This window comes from Heteronotia binoei, chromosome 5 (genome assembly GCF_032191835.1).
Source record: "Heteronotia binoei isolate CCM8104 ecotype False Entrance Well chromosome 5, APGP_CSIRO_Hbin_v1, whole genome shotgun sequence".
NCBI lineage: Eukaryota > Metazoa > Chordata > Lepidosauria > Squamata > Gekkonidae > Heteronotia > Heteronotia binoei.
Genome location: NC_083227.1, coordinates 32,852,467 through 32,866,193, shown reverse-complemented (window position 1 = coordinate 32,866,193; position 13,727 = coordinate 32,852,467). Strand labels below are relative to the sequence as shown.

At 46.9% G+C, this 13,727-nt stretch overlaps 2 protein-coding genes across 3 annotated transcripts; both read left to right on the top strand.

Moving 5' to 3' along the window:
* The first annotated feature begins 13 nt into the window (after nucleotides 1–13).
* On the top strand, nucleotides 14–5,032 carry GPANK1 (G-patch domain and ankyrin repeats 1). 2 transcript variants are annotated; one of them, XM_060239105.1, is made up of 3 exons: nucleotides 14–73; nucleotides 2,263–2,899; nucleotides 3,210–5,032. In XM_060239105.1, exons 2-3 carry the CDS (start codon nucleotides 2,313–2,315, stop codon nucleotides 3,670–3,672), a joined length of 1,050 nt encoding a protein of 349 aa, XP_060095088.1. In that variant the 5' UTR covers nucleotides 14–73; nucleotides 2,263–2,312; the 3' UTR covers nucleotides 3,673–5,032. The 2 variants fall into 2 exon arrangements, with proteins under 2 accessions (XP_060095088.1, XP_060095087.1); XM_060239104.1 differs by having other exon boundaries at nucleotides 14–383.
* Nucleotides 5,033–9,328: 4,296 nt separating this feature from the next.
* On the top strand, nucleotides 9,329–12,955 carry LOC132571429 (uncharacterized). Its single transcript, XM_060238220.1, has 2 exons — nucleotides 9,329–9,478; nucleotides 11,442–12,955. Exons 1-2 carry the CDS (start codon nucleotides 9,463–9,465, stop codon nucleotides 12,365–12,367), a joined length of 942 nt encoding a protein of 313 aa, XP_060094203.1. The 5' UTR covers nucleotides 9,329–9,462; the 3' UTR covers nucleotides 12,368–12,955.
* Nucleotides 12,956–13,727: the final 772 nt, after the last annotated feature.

Here is a 13,727-nt window from a genome sequence, read left to right as displayed (position 1 = left end):
AGACAAGATATACAATCTAAACTTCCGGTTAACAATGATCGCCGTGTCGTCTTTGGGTCAGGACTAGATCCAAGTGGGCAGCCGTGTTGATCTGAAGCAATAGAACGAAGTTGGAATCCAATAGCACCTTTAAGACCAACAAAGTTTTATTCAGAATGTAAACTTTCGTTTGCATGCACACTTCATCAGCCAATGAAATAGGGTGCAGTGAGCAGTCAGGACTGTTGGACCGAAACCCTCGTTGTTTTAAAACCGGAAGTGGTATTGAGAACAATTCTTGTCTCTATCTCCTTCTATGGAAATTGCGTAAGCGGAATTCCTGATGGCGGTTGTTTGGTTGTTTTCGTCGTCGCTCTGGAATCGTCGGTGCCCGGCTTTCTGTGGTATTTTGGAACTTGGGGGTGTCTCGGGATTCGGGAGGGGCACTCCTGAGTGATCAAGGCTTTGCTTAGCACTTGAACTTGTATTAGGCCAGAGACTGAGTGCGGGTCTTATATGCACCAAGAAAAAAGGAGGGTGAATGGGAGTGCAGGAGAGATTTGGGTTCAAATCACCACTTGGGATGGGCTAGACCAGGGGTGGCCAAACTGTCTCGGGAGCCACATGTGGCCCTTTCACAGATATTGTGTGGCTCTCGCAGCCCCCACCACCCCACTGGCTGGCTTGGAGAAGGCATTTCTCTCTTTAAATAATTTCGCCAAGCCAGCCAGCAGCTTGGAGAATGCATTTAAAGTTCCTTTCTTTCTGCCCTTTATATTCCTTCCTTCCTGCTCTCAAATATCTGACGTTCATGTATTGCGGCTCTCAAATATTTGATGTTTATTCTATGTGGCTCTTAGCTTAAGCAAGTTTGGCCGTCTCTAGGCTAGACCAAACTGGCTCAGGAGCCACGTGTAGCTCTTTCACACACATTGTGCGGCTCTTGAAGCTCCCATCACCCCGTTAGCCAACTTGCAGAAGGCATCTGTCTCTTTAAATAATTTCTCCAAGCCAGCCAGAGAATGCATTTAAAATTAAAGTTGCTTTCTTTCTACTTCTCCCTCCCCCATCTATTTTCCTTCCTTCCTTCCTCGAACATCTGATATTCATGTCTTGTGGCTTTCAAACATCTCACATATGTTCAATGTGGCTCTTACATTAGGCAAGTTTGACCACTCCTGGGCTAGACAGACTCTCTTTCTCTGGCTACCCTACCTTACAGGAAAAACCAACATGGCTTCTCTTATGTTCTTATTCTTTCTTCTTCACTCCTTGTTTTTTTAAAACTGTTCTGACTTGCTTCCAGCTTCTATTTCCTACCATTTACCTCTTCCAAAATCATGTCTCTCTGTTTCCCCTCCATGTGTGACTGGGAACCATTCCGGGGGAAAGGGGGGGGGTGTGTTTTCTGCCTCCAAACAATTAATATGGGTTTATTTATTTGTTTAATGGACTGCGGTTATATGACCTGCATCAGATATGGCTTAAATGGTTTAGTAGCACTCACTCATTCCTCAGCTCCTTTTTGTGTTGTCCTTGTTGTAGCATAACGGGGGGGGAGCAACTCCCTCATCCATGGCTGAGAATGTGTATACTTTCCCAGGTGGACCACCTGACACAGAATGTGACATGTTTTTCTGAAGGTCGTCAGCTTGGACTTATCATTTTAAAAAAAATAACCAAGTTTCTAACCCTTGTGGTTTTGAAGCTTCCGGATATGCAAATACACCTGGCAAAATTATCAGAAGCCAAAATGGGGCAGAAATGGGGTTTCGGTGCTCTGTATAACGCTTTGCTTCTTTCCACGAATAGAATAAATCATGTGCAAATTAGGTTTGCATTGGCATCTCACACAAGAAAGAGGTTTGCTTTTTTTTTAATCACAGGACCATAAATTTTATGCACCAAGAAAAAAGGAGGGTGAATGGGAATGCCCATCTGTACCATTGTCTGTTTCACAGTACCTTTTATTTTATATCATTCTGCTTTTGCCAGTCATGGGGAATGGCATGAAACAATGTATGGTCCTGAAGCCACAACCATGGAAATATCAAATTCAGTCATCTCTCTAGCACCTGAGATTTCAGCAACTGTTGCCCTCATTCTTTAAACCCCATCGTTGCAGTCGTAATAAGTAGGAAGTTGTGTTTCTTTATAAATGAAAGTTGAGGTTTTTAGGAAGCTGAATTTTGCAACCGGTTGCATATTAACAGTCCTGTTCACAGGTGTCAATCTTTGTCAGTGTTCCTGACTCTCTCTCTCTCTCTCCCCTCCTTTTAACAGGCTAAAAAGCCCACATTTACAGTTCATAGCAAGCCCTATTCTGCATTGCCATGAACCATGGCCCGCAACTGATTGCTTTCACTCGTGCCCGGGAGGAATCAGATCTCTGGCGAGATGGGCACATTCAGAAGAAAAGTCACCAAAGCACGCCTGTCGCTGGCCAGGGGGAAGGGATCACAGATGGAGAAACAGCGCGTAGCTTCTATGAGAGCCTATTACTCTCAAGTGCTCCTGGGAAAACCTCACAGAGGAAACGCAAGGTGCCGTCTGGACACCAGCCAGCAAAGGAGGCTGGTCACACCCAGAACCACCCTGCCCAGACAGACACCCGAAAGGGAAACCAGCTCTTGAAAGCTGCCCAAGATGGGAACCTGAAGGCCCTGCAGGCATTGGTGGAGAAGGACAGATGTGACGTGAACTATAGGGATGATTATTATTGGACGGCCACCATGTGTGCTGCTTATGCCGGGCAGGCAGAGGCTGTAAGGTACCTCCTGAGGCACGGTGCTGCCTGGGTGGGGGTGTGCGAGACTCAAGGCCGGGATGCTGTGGATTTGGCAGAAGAAGCGGGGCATCAGGAAGTGGTGGCAGTCCTCCAGGAAAGCGAAAGGCCTTGGGTGAAGGAGGAACCCTCCAGGTGGGTTTTCTTGGTTTTGTAAATTTGAGCTGTTGTCGTCTCAGTTTAGTGTAGTGATTAAGTGTGTGGACTCTTACCTGGGAGAACCAGGGTTGATTCCCCACTCCTCCACTTGCACCTGCTGGAATGGCCTTGGGTCAGTCACAGCCCTCATAGGAGTTGTCCTTGAAAGGTAGAGACAAAATGTGTGAACCGGAGGCTAAAAAAACTGTGAGCTAGTTCAGGCTAACTCAGCTTTTTAGAGGGAAGACTGCCTCCAACCAGCCCATGGCCCTCTTTTCCTCAATCAATTTTTCTTCCTTTTCTGCAGTTCACAAACACCGCCTGAGAGAAAATACTGTGCTGTGTGCCAGACTGAGTACAGTGAGGACACGGTGGCCCTCCACGAGCGCTCCACCGCCCACCTTTTCAATCGACGCAGTCCGCTACCCCCGACACGGTACCACATCCCTGAGAACAATGTGGGATTCCAGCTGATGGTCAAGGGAGGCTGGGACCAGGAAGCTGGCCTGGGACCAGAGGGTGCCGGCCGCAAGTTCCCCATCCAGACCATCCTCAAGCGAGATCAGAAGGGCCTGGGTTTCCACAGCGACCTCAAGCCCAAGGTCACCCACTTCAATGCCCACGACCGTAGCGCCGTGGAGCAGCCAAGAAGCCAGCGACCCAGGACAGAAAGGGCTGCCACGGTGGGGAAACGGGAGGCTCGGCGCCGAGAGGCCAAAGCAAAAACTTGGGAACGCAACCTCCGCACGTACATGAACCTTGACCTTTGAACGCTGGCTGGCAGCAGAGCGTCATGCTGTGTGCATAACCATCTCTGCCTTCCTCTGCCTCATTTAGAGGCTGGGGATTGGACTGTGTGAAAGAGAGATCTGGAAGGGAAGGAAGGCAGGAACTGCTTTCCTTTGGCAGCCACAGAGGGGTGCAACAGTGGTAATTGCCCTCCATGCCTTTGAAGTAGGGTGGACTTCTGTGCTCAGCTTTAAAAGTGGATCAATAAATAATGGGTTAGTCAGCATTAGTAGGAGTCTTGAGATAGTGCTCAAACATTTCTCCCTTGTCCAGGAATTCCATCTTGAGGCTCCCCTCCGTCATGCTTGCCGATAGTTGACCTAGGACTCCGAATAATTAAAAATTCTCTACCATTGTGAGCTGGATTCTGTGGCCCAAATATAAGACGCTGATTATTTTTAAATTAAGTGACTTTCCTGATGAGGGTATTCTCACTGCTTTGCAGGATTCTGCTTTTGCAAAGAACCATCAGTCATACCCTGGGCAACTTTATCTTCTCACCCCTTTGGCTTCTCAGATTTTGATCAACATTTACATGCTTTCAGGCTGTCATTTGAGCTCTGAGGCCTAGAAACCAGCTTGCAGAAACAAATACAGGTGAGATTCTCAAGACACTGGTTTCTGCATGCGGTAACTTTTTTCAGCACTACTGTGGAGTTGCAGTCCATCGACCCCATCTCATTGGGCCACTCAGGATACACTGGTTCTGTTGAGGCAGAGAATGGAGAAGCATCCCCTTCACTTGACATCTTCCTTCTATATCCACTGAAACCTCTTCCCATGGTTAATTTCTACTTCTCGCCAAAGCCCAAGTGCAGAAAGCTTGCCACATTAAACTTGGGAATTAGGAGCTCTGGGTTCCAGTTTCTCAGATTTATTTAACCTTTGAGTCCATTAAATAACCGTTTGCACATGTTTGCTACTTGTATTTCAGTACTGCATTGATTCACAGACACCCCAGGCCCTCTCCACACAAGATCTCAGATCATGAGTCTGAAATCTCTGCTCTCAAATTTGTCTGATGATGCTGGGCCAGCTTGGTTGTGACCTGCCTTGCAGGGCAGATTTGAAGGGGGAAATAGGCGAGTGCATTTGTACTACCGTGAGCTGCTGGAAGGAAGGGAGGGCAGATGCAAGCAATGAAAAATGAAATTTCTGGTTGTAGGGAAATATTCCCAGGCCCTGGGGAGACTTACGGTGCTGTCCTAAGCAGGGTTGTGCTCTTATCTATTTATTCTAACAACTGCCCTTCTGGTGGAACCAGGCTCAGGGTGGCGTACAACACAGTCACATAAGACGTCAATGAAATTTAAATAAGACAATAAAAAACTCATAATCCAATTAACTACTTGTCTTCGTTGTCTTCAGATGGGGCTAATATCTTAACAGCGCTGCTATCTCATGGGGGGTAGGGGGTGGGTGGGAGAAATGGGAGTGCCAAGGCAGAACCATCTCTGTCCTCAACCAAACTGTCCTAAGTCCACGGGCATAAGAAGGGCATGACTCCGCTTTGAATTGCACTGTTAGCAGTGCACCATCAAGTTCTGAACAAACATGTTTGTTATGCTAGTTCCCAAAGGGAGGGAAGGCCTAGTCCTTTCCAAGTAGCAACATCTCTGGAGACTGTGCAGCTGCAGTGGCCCTGCGCTTGGCTACAAGGAAGCTGAAGGGGTAATAATACATTGAAGAGTCAACATAAAAAACGAAGGGATTAGGGTGTGACTTCTTTGGCCAGTTCTACAAAGTGTGGAGAGAGTGCTGAGGAAAATTTCAAGGCGAGCTCTAACTGGTGAGTTATTCCCTGTGAGCCTGCCTCACATCACATAGGATTGTGTAAAAACCCACACAACAGTAAGGTGGGAAGGAGAGCTTTGAGGCAAATGGGCAGGGAGGTTGGGTGGGAGTTGCTTGTAAAAGGCTGGACATTTCTGTCTTAAATTTGCAGATAGGTGGGCTCACTGGGTATGAAGTTATACAGCCAAAAGTTTGGGATGCAACAGACTATCTAATCTGGTTTAAATACATGTTTCCAAGCTAAAGCACTTCCAGCAACCACTTGACTAACCTTTATAACCACTTGACTAACCTTTGAAGGAAAGAGGAGATGCCATAGCTTCCAAAGGAAGCCTGTTTAATGGTGTAGACTCTAATCTGGAGAATCAGGGTTGATTCTCCACTCCTCTACATGAAGCCTATTGAGTGACCTGAGGCCAGTCACAGTCCTTTCAGAACTCTCTCAGCCCCACCTACTTCACAAGCTGCCTGTTGCGGGGAAGGAGATTGTAAGCCATTTTGACTCCAGGTAGAGAAAAGTGAGGCATAAAAACCTATTCTACTTCTTGAGAGCCAGCATGCTGTAGTAGTTAAGGGTGGCAGACTGTAATCTGGAGAACGGGGGCGGGGGAAGGTTGCTCCCCAACTCCACATGAAGCCAGCTGGGTGACCATGAGTCAGTCACAATTCCCTCAGAACACTCAGCCCCACCTGCCTCGCAAGGTACCTGTTGTGGGGAAAGGAAGGGAAAGGCAACTGTAAGCCACTTTGAGACTCCTTAAGGCAGAAGACAGAGCACAGAAGAATAGATGCTTTTGAGATGTGCTGGAGAAGACTCTTGAGAGTTCCTTGGACTGCAAGAAGATCCAATCAGTCAGTCTTAAGGGAAATCAACCCAGACTGTTCCCTGGAAAGTCAGATGCTGAAGCTGAAGCTCAAATACTTTGGCCACCAAATGAGAAGGGAGCACTTCCTGGAGAAGATTGTGATGCTAGGAAACACTGAAGGCAAAAGGAGAAGGGGATGGCAAAAGATGAGATGACTGGACAGCATTACTGATGTAACAAACATGTATTTGAGCAGACTTCAGAGGATGGTGGAAGACAGGAGGGCCTGGCATGACTTTGTCCATGTGATTGCAAAGAATTGGAATTGACTGCGACTTAACAACAAGGTAGAAAAAAAAACAGGTATAAAACCCAGCTGTTCTTACATTGTTGTGAAGTTCTGCATAATTCTCAGTCTACTTTCCTGTTTTACATACACCCTGCCCCTTGCTCTTTTCTCTGTGGATTGAGTTTACAGTTCTCTTCCCACTACTCTCTGAGATATTTCTGAACACTTCAAAACAGGAAAGTCCACCTGAACATTCTTACTACACGTAACATTCTCCCTGGTTTCCTCTTTGGGAACCTTCATCATTCTTGTATGTTTTCAAGCTCTGTTCTTCCTTCCTGTGTCCAGCTTTGCTCAAGTTCCTCAAAATTTGTAGCCCCATGTCCTCCCATTGGATCTTAGGCAGCAGTGACTGTAATGCACAGCTCTTTGAGGCCTTTTGACTCCTTACAATTCTCAATGCAAACCATGAGGTGGGGCAGTGCACTTTTGGTTTATTGTCGGTGGAGTAAATTTGGGTCATAATATTTGGCTGATGGAGGCTGGGGAAATTGCTGGAGGTTTGGACAGTGTTTGGGGAAGAGAGGGAGATCTGCAGGAATGTGATGCCACAGATTCTGCCCTTCAAAGCTGCTACTTTCTTCAGGGACATGGAATTATTATTATTAGCAGTTATTTCATTTCTATAATGCTCATAGCCAAAGCTCTCTGGGCAATTTACAACAAATATACAACAACAAAACACAATAATTACAACTGTTGGAAATTAAAAATTTAAGATAGCATAAAAACAGTAAAGAACAATAGAGCTGACCAAAAGTGAAAGAAAAACACCTGGATTAGTAATTCTTGGAGAAACCCAGGCTGGCAACCTCAGAGGGACATATCTCCTGTTGAAATTAAATTGCTATTTTAAATGCTGCTTGGTGGCCCTGGGCATATTCTGCTCCCCCTCCCCTGGAAATGCTGTGTGAACAAACTTAACAATAAACTGGCTAAACAATGTCAGAGATCCAGAGCTGTGTGGAAAAACAGCTGTGCAGTTAGGCTTAGTTGACTCTTGCTGATTTTCCTCATGCTTGCTGCCACTCTGAGTGGGAGAAAAAAGAAAAGCTACCATAAGACTCTGTGTTGGTATATGACCTCCAGGTAAAACCCAGAAGTGAAAGTGGGTAGGAATCACCACCGAGTTTCCAGCAATTCCTAGAGCTACCTATTGTGAGTCACTAATGTTCCCTCTGAGTTAGGGTGAGCTAGCTCACAGTTTTTTAGCCTCCAGCTCACACATTTTTGTCTTAGCTCAGGAAAAATGGCCCCAGAGCAAACTATTTATTGCAGTAGCTCCCAACTTTAGATTTAAAAGTTTTATTAATTTTAAACAGAAGCAAGGGGAACAAGGTAAGTGGGAATAAAAAACATTGATACAGCTAGTAATACAGTTATAAACCATTCTGCATATCGATAAGTCAATAATACAAGATGTTTCTGTCACCGTAATGTATAGATTGTAAGTCATTTAAACCATCTGTTTTTCAAATTATTTTCTAATTTACATAGTATATATAACAAAAAAGTTAAAATAAAAGTTCACATCGGTAAATCTTAAGTATCTAACCACATATAGAACTTCTCCCAATGTTTTCTGCCTTCTTCCTTGGATTTCCCAGCAAGCAGCTGCGATTAGTAGTCCATCTCTGCCATCTCCAATATTTTCTCAGTCAAATCCACCCTCAGGAATTTCCTGACATTTCCATTTCTGTGCAAGTAAAATCCTAGCTGCTGTAATGATATGTAAAAAGTCTGCCGTGAAAGCAATGTCACCCCAGAGTCGGAAACGACTGGTGCTTGCACAGGGGACCTTTCCTTTTCCTCTTTTGTGTAGAAGTAGCTCCCAACTTTAATGCCAGTAGCTCACAAAGTAGAAATTTTGCTCACAAGACTCCAAAGCTCAGGGGGAGTTATTGATTGTGATTTCCAGCGTACTCAAAAATAATGAAGTGACATCAGCAACGTTGCCTATGTCACTTGCCCCCCGCCCCCATATCCCAGTCCCTCAACTCTCCTGCCACCTAGTACACACACGTGTAGTAGACATTTTCTAGATAATACAAGTCACCTTTTCTCTGATCTACACCATAATATGCTACTCCCTCATATGCAACTGCATGCATACTAGCCAACACAGCAAACATATGAATATTAAGTTATAAAAGGATATTTACACAATAGGTACAAAACCCAACATGTCTATACAATCATAAAAACACTTTTGAAATTCAGAAGTCGATCTCACTTTGTTGCGAGTTCTATTCTTCCTTTAACCATACCTAGTCTTATTTGGAAGTATCTCTGTTTTATTGGTAGTCTTTTAGTTTCACCAAGGTATAGGTCTCTTTCACCATCCAGTCATGAAATCTAGGCTTCTGCTTCATAGCAAAGAAAGACTAATGTAGCTGTGGTAACCCTATGTAAAACGGCTGCTTTAAGATTTTTAGGCATATCACCTACAAAATGTAGCAGTAACAGCTCTATCTTATAGGAATTTCTCTCTCTCCAGTCCACCTGATATCATTTCCACCACTTGTTTCCAATAATCTGTTGCCCATTTGCATATCCACCACATGTGTTTTGTCTGCCTTAAGAAACCCACATTTACTATTCTCAGTTCCACAGATCTGTGCTAGCCTAAAGTAATGCCACCTTGTGGTCATCGGTGAGTACAACAGAAAGGAACGGAGCATGCTCTAAGCAGCAGGGTATCATGGGATGATGTGCAGGTTATTATTCTTTTCAAGCCACAGATACATTAAGTGCTGATTCATGATCATCTTGCATGGGACTAATGAATATGTAATGTCTGCCTTTCTCCAGGGGGTCTTCACATGCAAGCAACGACACGTGAGTAAACCCAAGGAAATGTAACATCAGGTTACTTTGCCTCTGCTCCCTTATCCCTTGCAACTTTCCCCTAAAGCTTGCCTGCCTTTTAAAAATATTAACACTACCTGCTCTCTGTCTTGGGAAGCAATTCAGGGGTGCATCCTGAGTTTTGGGGATGTCACAATTCACTGGTAGAAGTGAAATCACTGGGTGCGATCACACGAGAGATTTGGCCCGACCTAGCCACACCTCCCATCCGGATCTAATGTGCATGATCACATGCACACATCTGCCTCCTGAGTCCCACCTGTCCTTACCTTGCCTTAGAACAGGCTGGGACCAGATTGAATAGCTGCTTGGTACTTCCCAGTAGCAAATTGCTAAATCGTAATATAGATCATGTTTCCTGGCTGTCTGAACGGCCAGGGGCATGCTGCAGGTGCCCCACATGTTCATGAGCAGTCTGAATGCTCCTGGAGAGCCAGTTTGGTGTAGTGGTTAAGTGTGTGGACTCTTATCTGGGAGAACCGGGTTTGATTCCCCACTCCTCCACTTGCACCTGCTGGAATGGTTTGGGTTAGCCATAGCTCTCGCAGAGTTGTCCTTGAGAGGGCTGCTGTGAGAGGCCTCTCAGCCCCACCCACCTCACAGGGTGTCTGTTGTGGGGGGAGAAGATATAGGAGATTGTAAACTGCTCTGAGTCTCCGATTCAGAGAGAAGGGCGGGGTATAAATCTGCAGTCTTATTATTATTATTAGCATGTTCGCTCGTGCCTCTCCCGGCAGCAGGGCAGGGACTGCGTGAATGCCCTGGCACGCATCAAAGAATATTGGCTTCTTGAAAGCCGGGGTACTGCCGGGCCAGATTCCTTGTGTGATCACACCCACTGTGTCAATAAAGCTTTAGGCATTTCCCTAATCTCTACAGTGAATGCCATAAAAATTTGGGAAATTCCTTGAATTTCATGGAACCTATGACATCACTTCCACCCGCTTAACTGGGAGTGATGACACAGTATTACACCAGTGTGTACCCCTCCACACACACACACCTTTTTCCTCCTGCTGCTCCACGGAGCTGGCACTTCATTTCTCATGAAAGCATTATGATTGTTTTAGACATGTTGATGACTCAGCACAAGTCATTTTGGGGATCAGAAGACATCCTGTTTTGTCCTGTAGCTTCTTGTATGATTCGAGACACGATTCAAGGAGATGGTTTTAGTGGTTTGCGCATGGATTCTTATCTGGGAGAACCAGGTTTGATTCCCCACTTCTCCACTTGCAGCTTTTCAAATGGGTTAGCCACAGCTCTTGCAGAGCTGTCTTTGAAAGGGCAGCTGCTGTAAGAGATCTCTCCACCCTACCCACCTCACAGGGTGTCTGTTGTCGGGGAGGAAGGTAAAGGAGATTGTGAGCTGCTTTGAAACTCTGAGATTCAGAGTGGTGGGCGAGGTATAAATCCAGTATCATCATCTTAACAGCTTTGGCCTTCCTACTTAGCCAGTTTGGTGTAGTGGTTAAGTGTGTGGACTCTTATCTGGGAGAACCCGGTTTGATTCCCCACTCCTCCACTTGCACCTGCTGGAATGGCCTTGGGTCAGCCATAGCTCTGGCAGAGGTTGTCCTTGAAAGGGCAGCTGCTGTGAGCCCTCTCCAGCCCCACCCACCTCACAGGGTGTCTGTTGTGGGGGAGGAAGGTAAAGGAGATTGTGAGCCGCTCTGAGACTCTTTGGAGTGGAGGGCGGGATATAAATCCAATATCTTCTTCTTCTTAAATAATCCCTTCCCTGGCCCCTCTGAGATGACAGCACTCTGTGACGGGCTTCTGCAAAATCACATACGTTCCTTTGCAAAGAGATGAAGCCTCAGCAGCTCACAGGAAAGAAGAGAACAATGATTCTGGGGAGCCCAGTATGCAAGCAGTGCCCTAAAATTATTTCCCTTCCTCTCTGTCCCCCTCCTGCCCTCTCCTCGTGCAGGTGAAACCCACGCTGCCGAACCAGAAGGGGAAGCAATGGCCTCCCAAATGGGAGAACTCAGCATCTCCAGCTTGCTGTCCATTCGGAAGAAGGTGGATCCTAGCAGAGAGCTGTTCTCCTGCCTGAACCTTGCCTTGGAAAAACTGAGCCTGGAGCCACCCTGCATAAGAAACAATGCCCGGCTCACCATTGCTGCCAACCAATCCCTGCTAGAGTGGAACTCGGGAAAGGGCGACTGCGAGATCGTGATCTTCCACAGTCAAGACAAACCCCGCTATTATGTCTACACAACAGAGTGGGAGCAGTACCTCTCCCGCCTCTGCTCCCAGTCCTACCCCTTGACCCTGGGCAACCTACTCACAACCCGGAGCAAGCTGCGTTTGTGGAGTTCGTCCGGCACGAACCTGTCTTTGGCCTGCTTTGACCAAGCTGTGAAATGCTTCTCAATGGAACCCAACGCAGTAAAGCAAGATGCCCGGATGCTGGTGGAGTGTGAAGGGCAGGTGGTGGAATTCGTCTCTGGCCAAGGCTCTTGCGAGATCTCCGTCTTCCTCTCAGCAGACGACGTCCCCAAATACGATATCCAAACAAAGAACTGGCACGTGTTCCTAGAGCGTCTCCGAGCGGGGATCGTGCCGCTGAACCTGGAGAACATCAAGATGGTGAAGGATCGGCTCGGAAGCTGGAAGGAAGACCTCAGGCACTGCTTCGATGTGGCCTTATTAGCCTTCGTCAGAGAACCCGCCTGCATCACGGAGAACGCCAAGCTGGTGGTGGTGGCCAATGGGGAAACAATTGAACTGATCTCTGGGAAAGGAGAGAATCAGATCACAGTATTCAGCTCCGAGGATGGAATCCAGTGCCGGGTATCCACAAGGGGGTGGTGGGAGCTCATAGCCAGGAGCCTGAACAGGAAGGAAGGCTGAATTGAAGCACACACAGCAGCAACAGGGCTTTTTCGTAACAGGAACTCCTTTGCATATTAGGCCACACCCCTCTTATGTAGCCAGTCCTCCTGGAGCTTACAGCAGGCCCTGTAAGAAGAGCCTTGTGAGCTCCTGGAGGATTGGCTACATCAGGGGTGTGTGGCCTAATATGCAAAGGGGCTCCTGCTACAAAAAAAGCCCTGAGCCGCAGAATGGCAAAAGGACACTTGGACCTTTTGCAGATGAATTGTTTTTGTTGAAAAGCGGGTTCCCCCTTCCCATTTCCCCACAGAATCAAGGTCTATGCCTTCACCTCCTGGGCCTCAGGCTGTAATTCAGGTTAGCTGTCACAATTACCAACATTCTAGGCTTTGCTTATCATAAAGTGTGTAACCTTTAGCTTAACACAGGGCTCAGTCTTGAATTGTCAGCTCATTATGGGTTGAGATGGACTCTCGCATGATGCCGCATTAGCCTCTTCCAAAAGGGACTTCAGAAGACAGCGCTTTCTACCAAAGCCTTGCATCAAACTTGTTCTCTCTCTGCCTTCTTGATGCATTAAAAAAAAAACCACCTTCAGAAAGAAAACCTTGTGCTTTTCATTTGTGTGTTGCTACTCCCCAACCTGGGGGGGGGGCTATATCACAGGCCAGGGGAGGCCAAGCTGTGGCTCAGGAGCCACATGTGGCTTTTTAACATATATCATATTGTGTGGCTCTCGAAGCCCCCACCACCCTGTCAGCTGGCTTGGAGAAGGCGTTTGTCTATTTAAATCCTTTCTCCAAACCAAGCCAGCTGGCAGCTTGGAAAATGCATTTAAACTTCAAGTTGCTTTCTTTCCACCTCTCTCTCTCTCCCCCCTTCCCCATCTATTTCCTTTCTTCCTGCCTGCTCTCAAACATCTGACATTCATGTCTTGTGGCTCTCGAACATCTGGCATTTATTTTATGTGGTTCTTCCGTTAAGCAAGTTTGGCCACCTCTATCAGAGGCTATCAATTTTAGTCCTAGGTAGAATGTCCTTGTGTGGATGACCCAAGCTAGCCTGATCTTGTCAGATCTCAGAAGCTAAGCGGAGCCAGTCTTGGTGAGTATTTGGTGGGAGACCACCAAGGAAGTCCAAGGTTGCGGTGCAGAGGTAAGCAATAGCCAACCTGCCTCTGTTCATCACCATGAGTCTGCTGCGACTTACCAGCACTTCACACTAGGCTTCCCAATCCCCTGCCCCTGGCGGGGGACCCCCCCCCCCCCGATTTGGAGCCTCCTCTCCCTCTCACCAAAAATTTGGAAGGGGGGGAAAATGGCGGCCCTTCCCTTCCCACCCAGCCCCGATCGCAGCAGCTTCTCCTCGCCCCACCCCA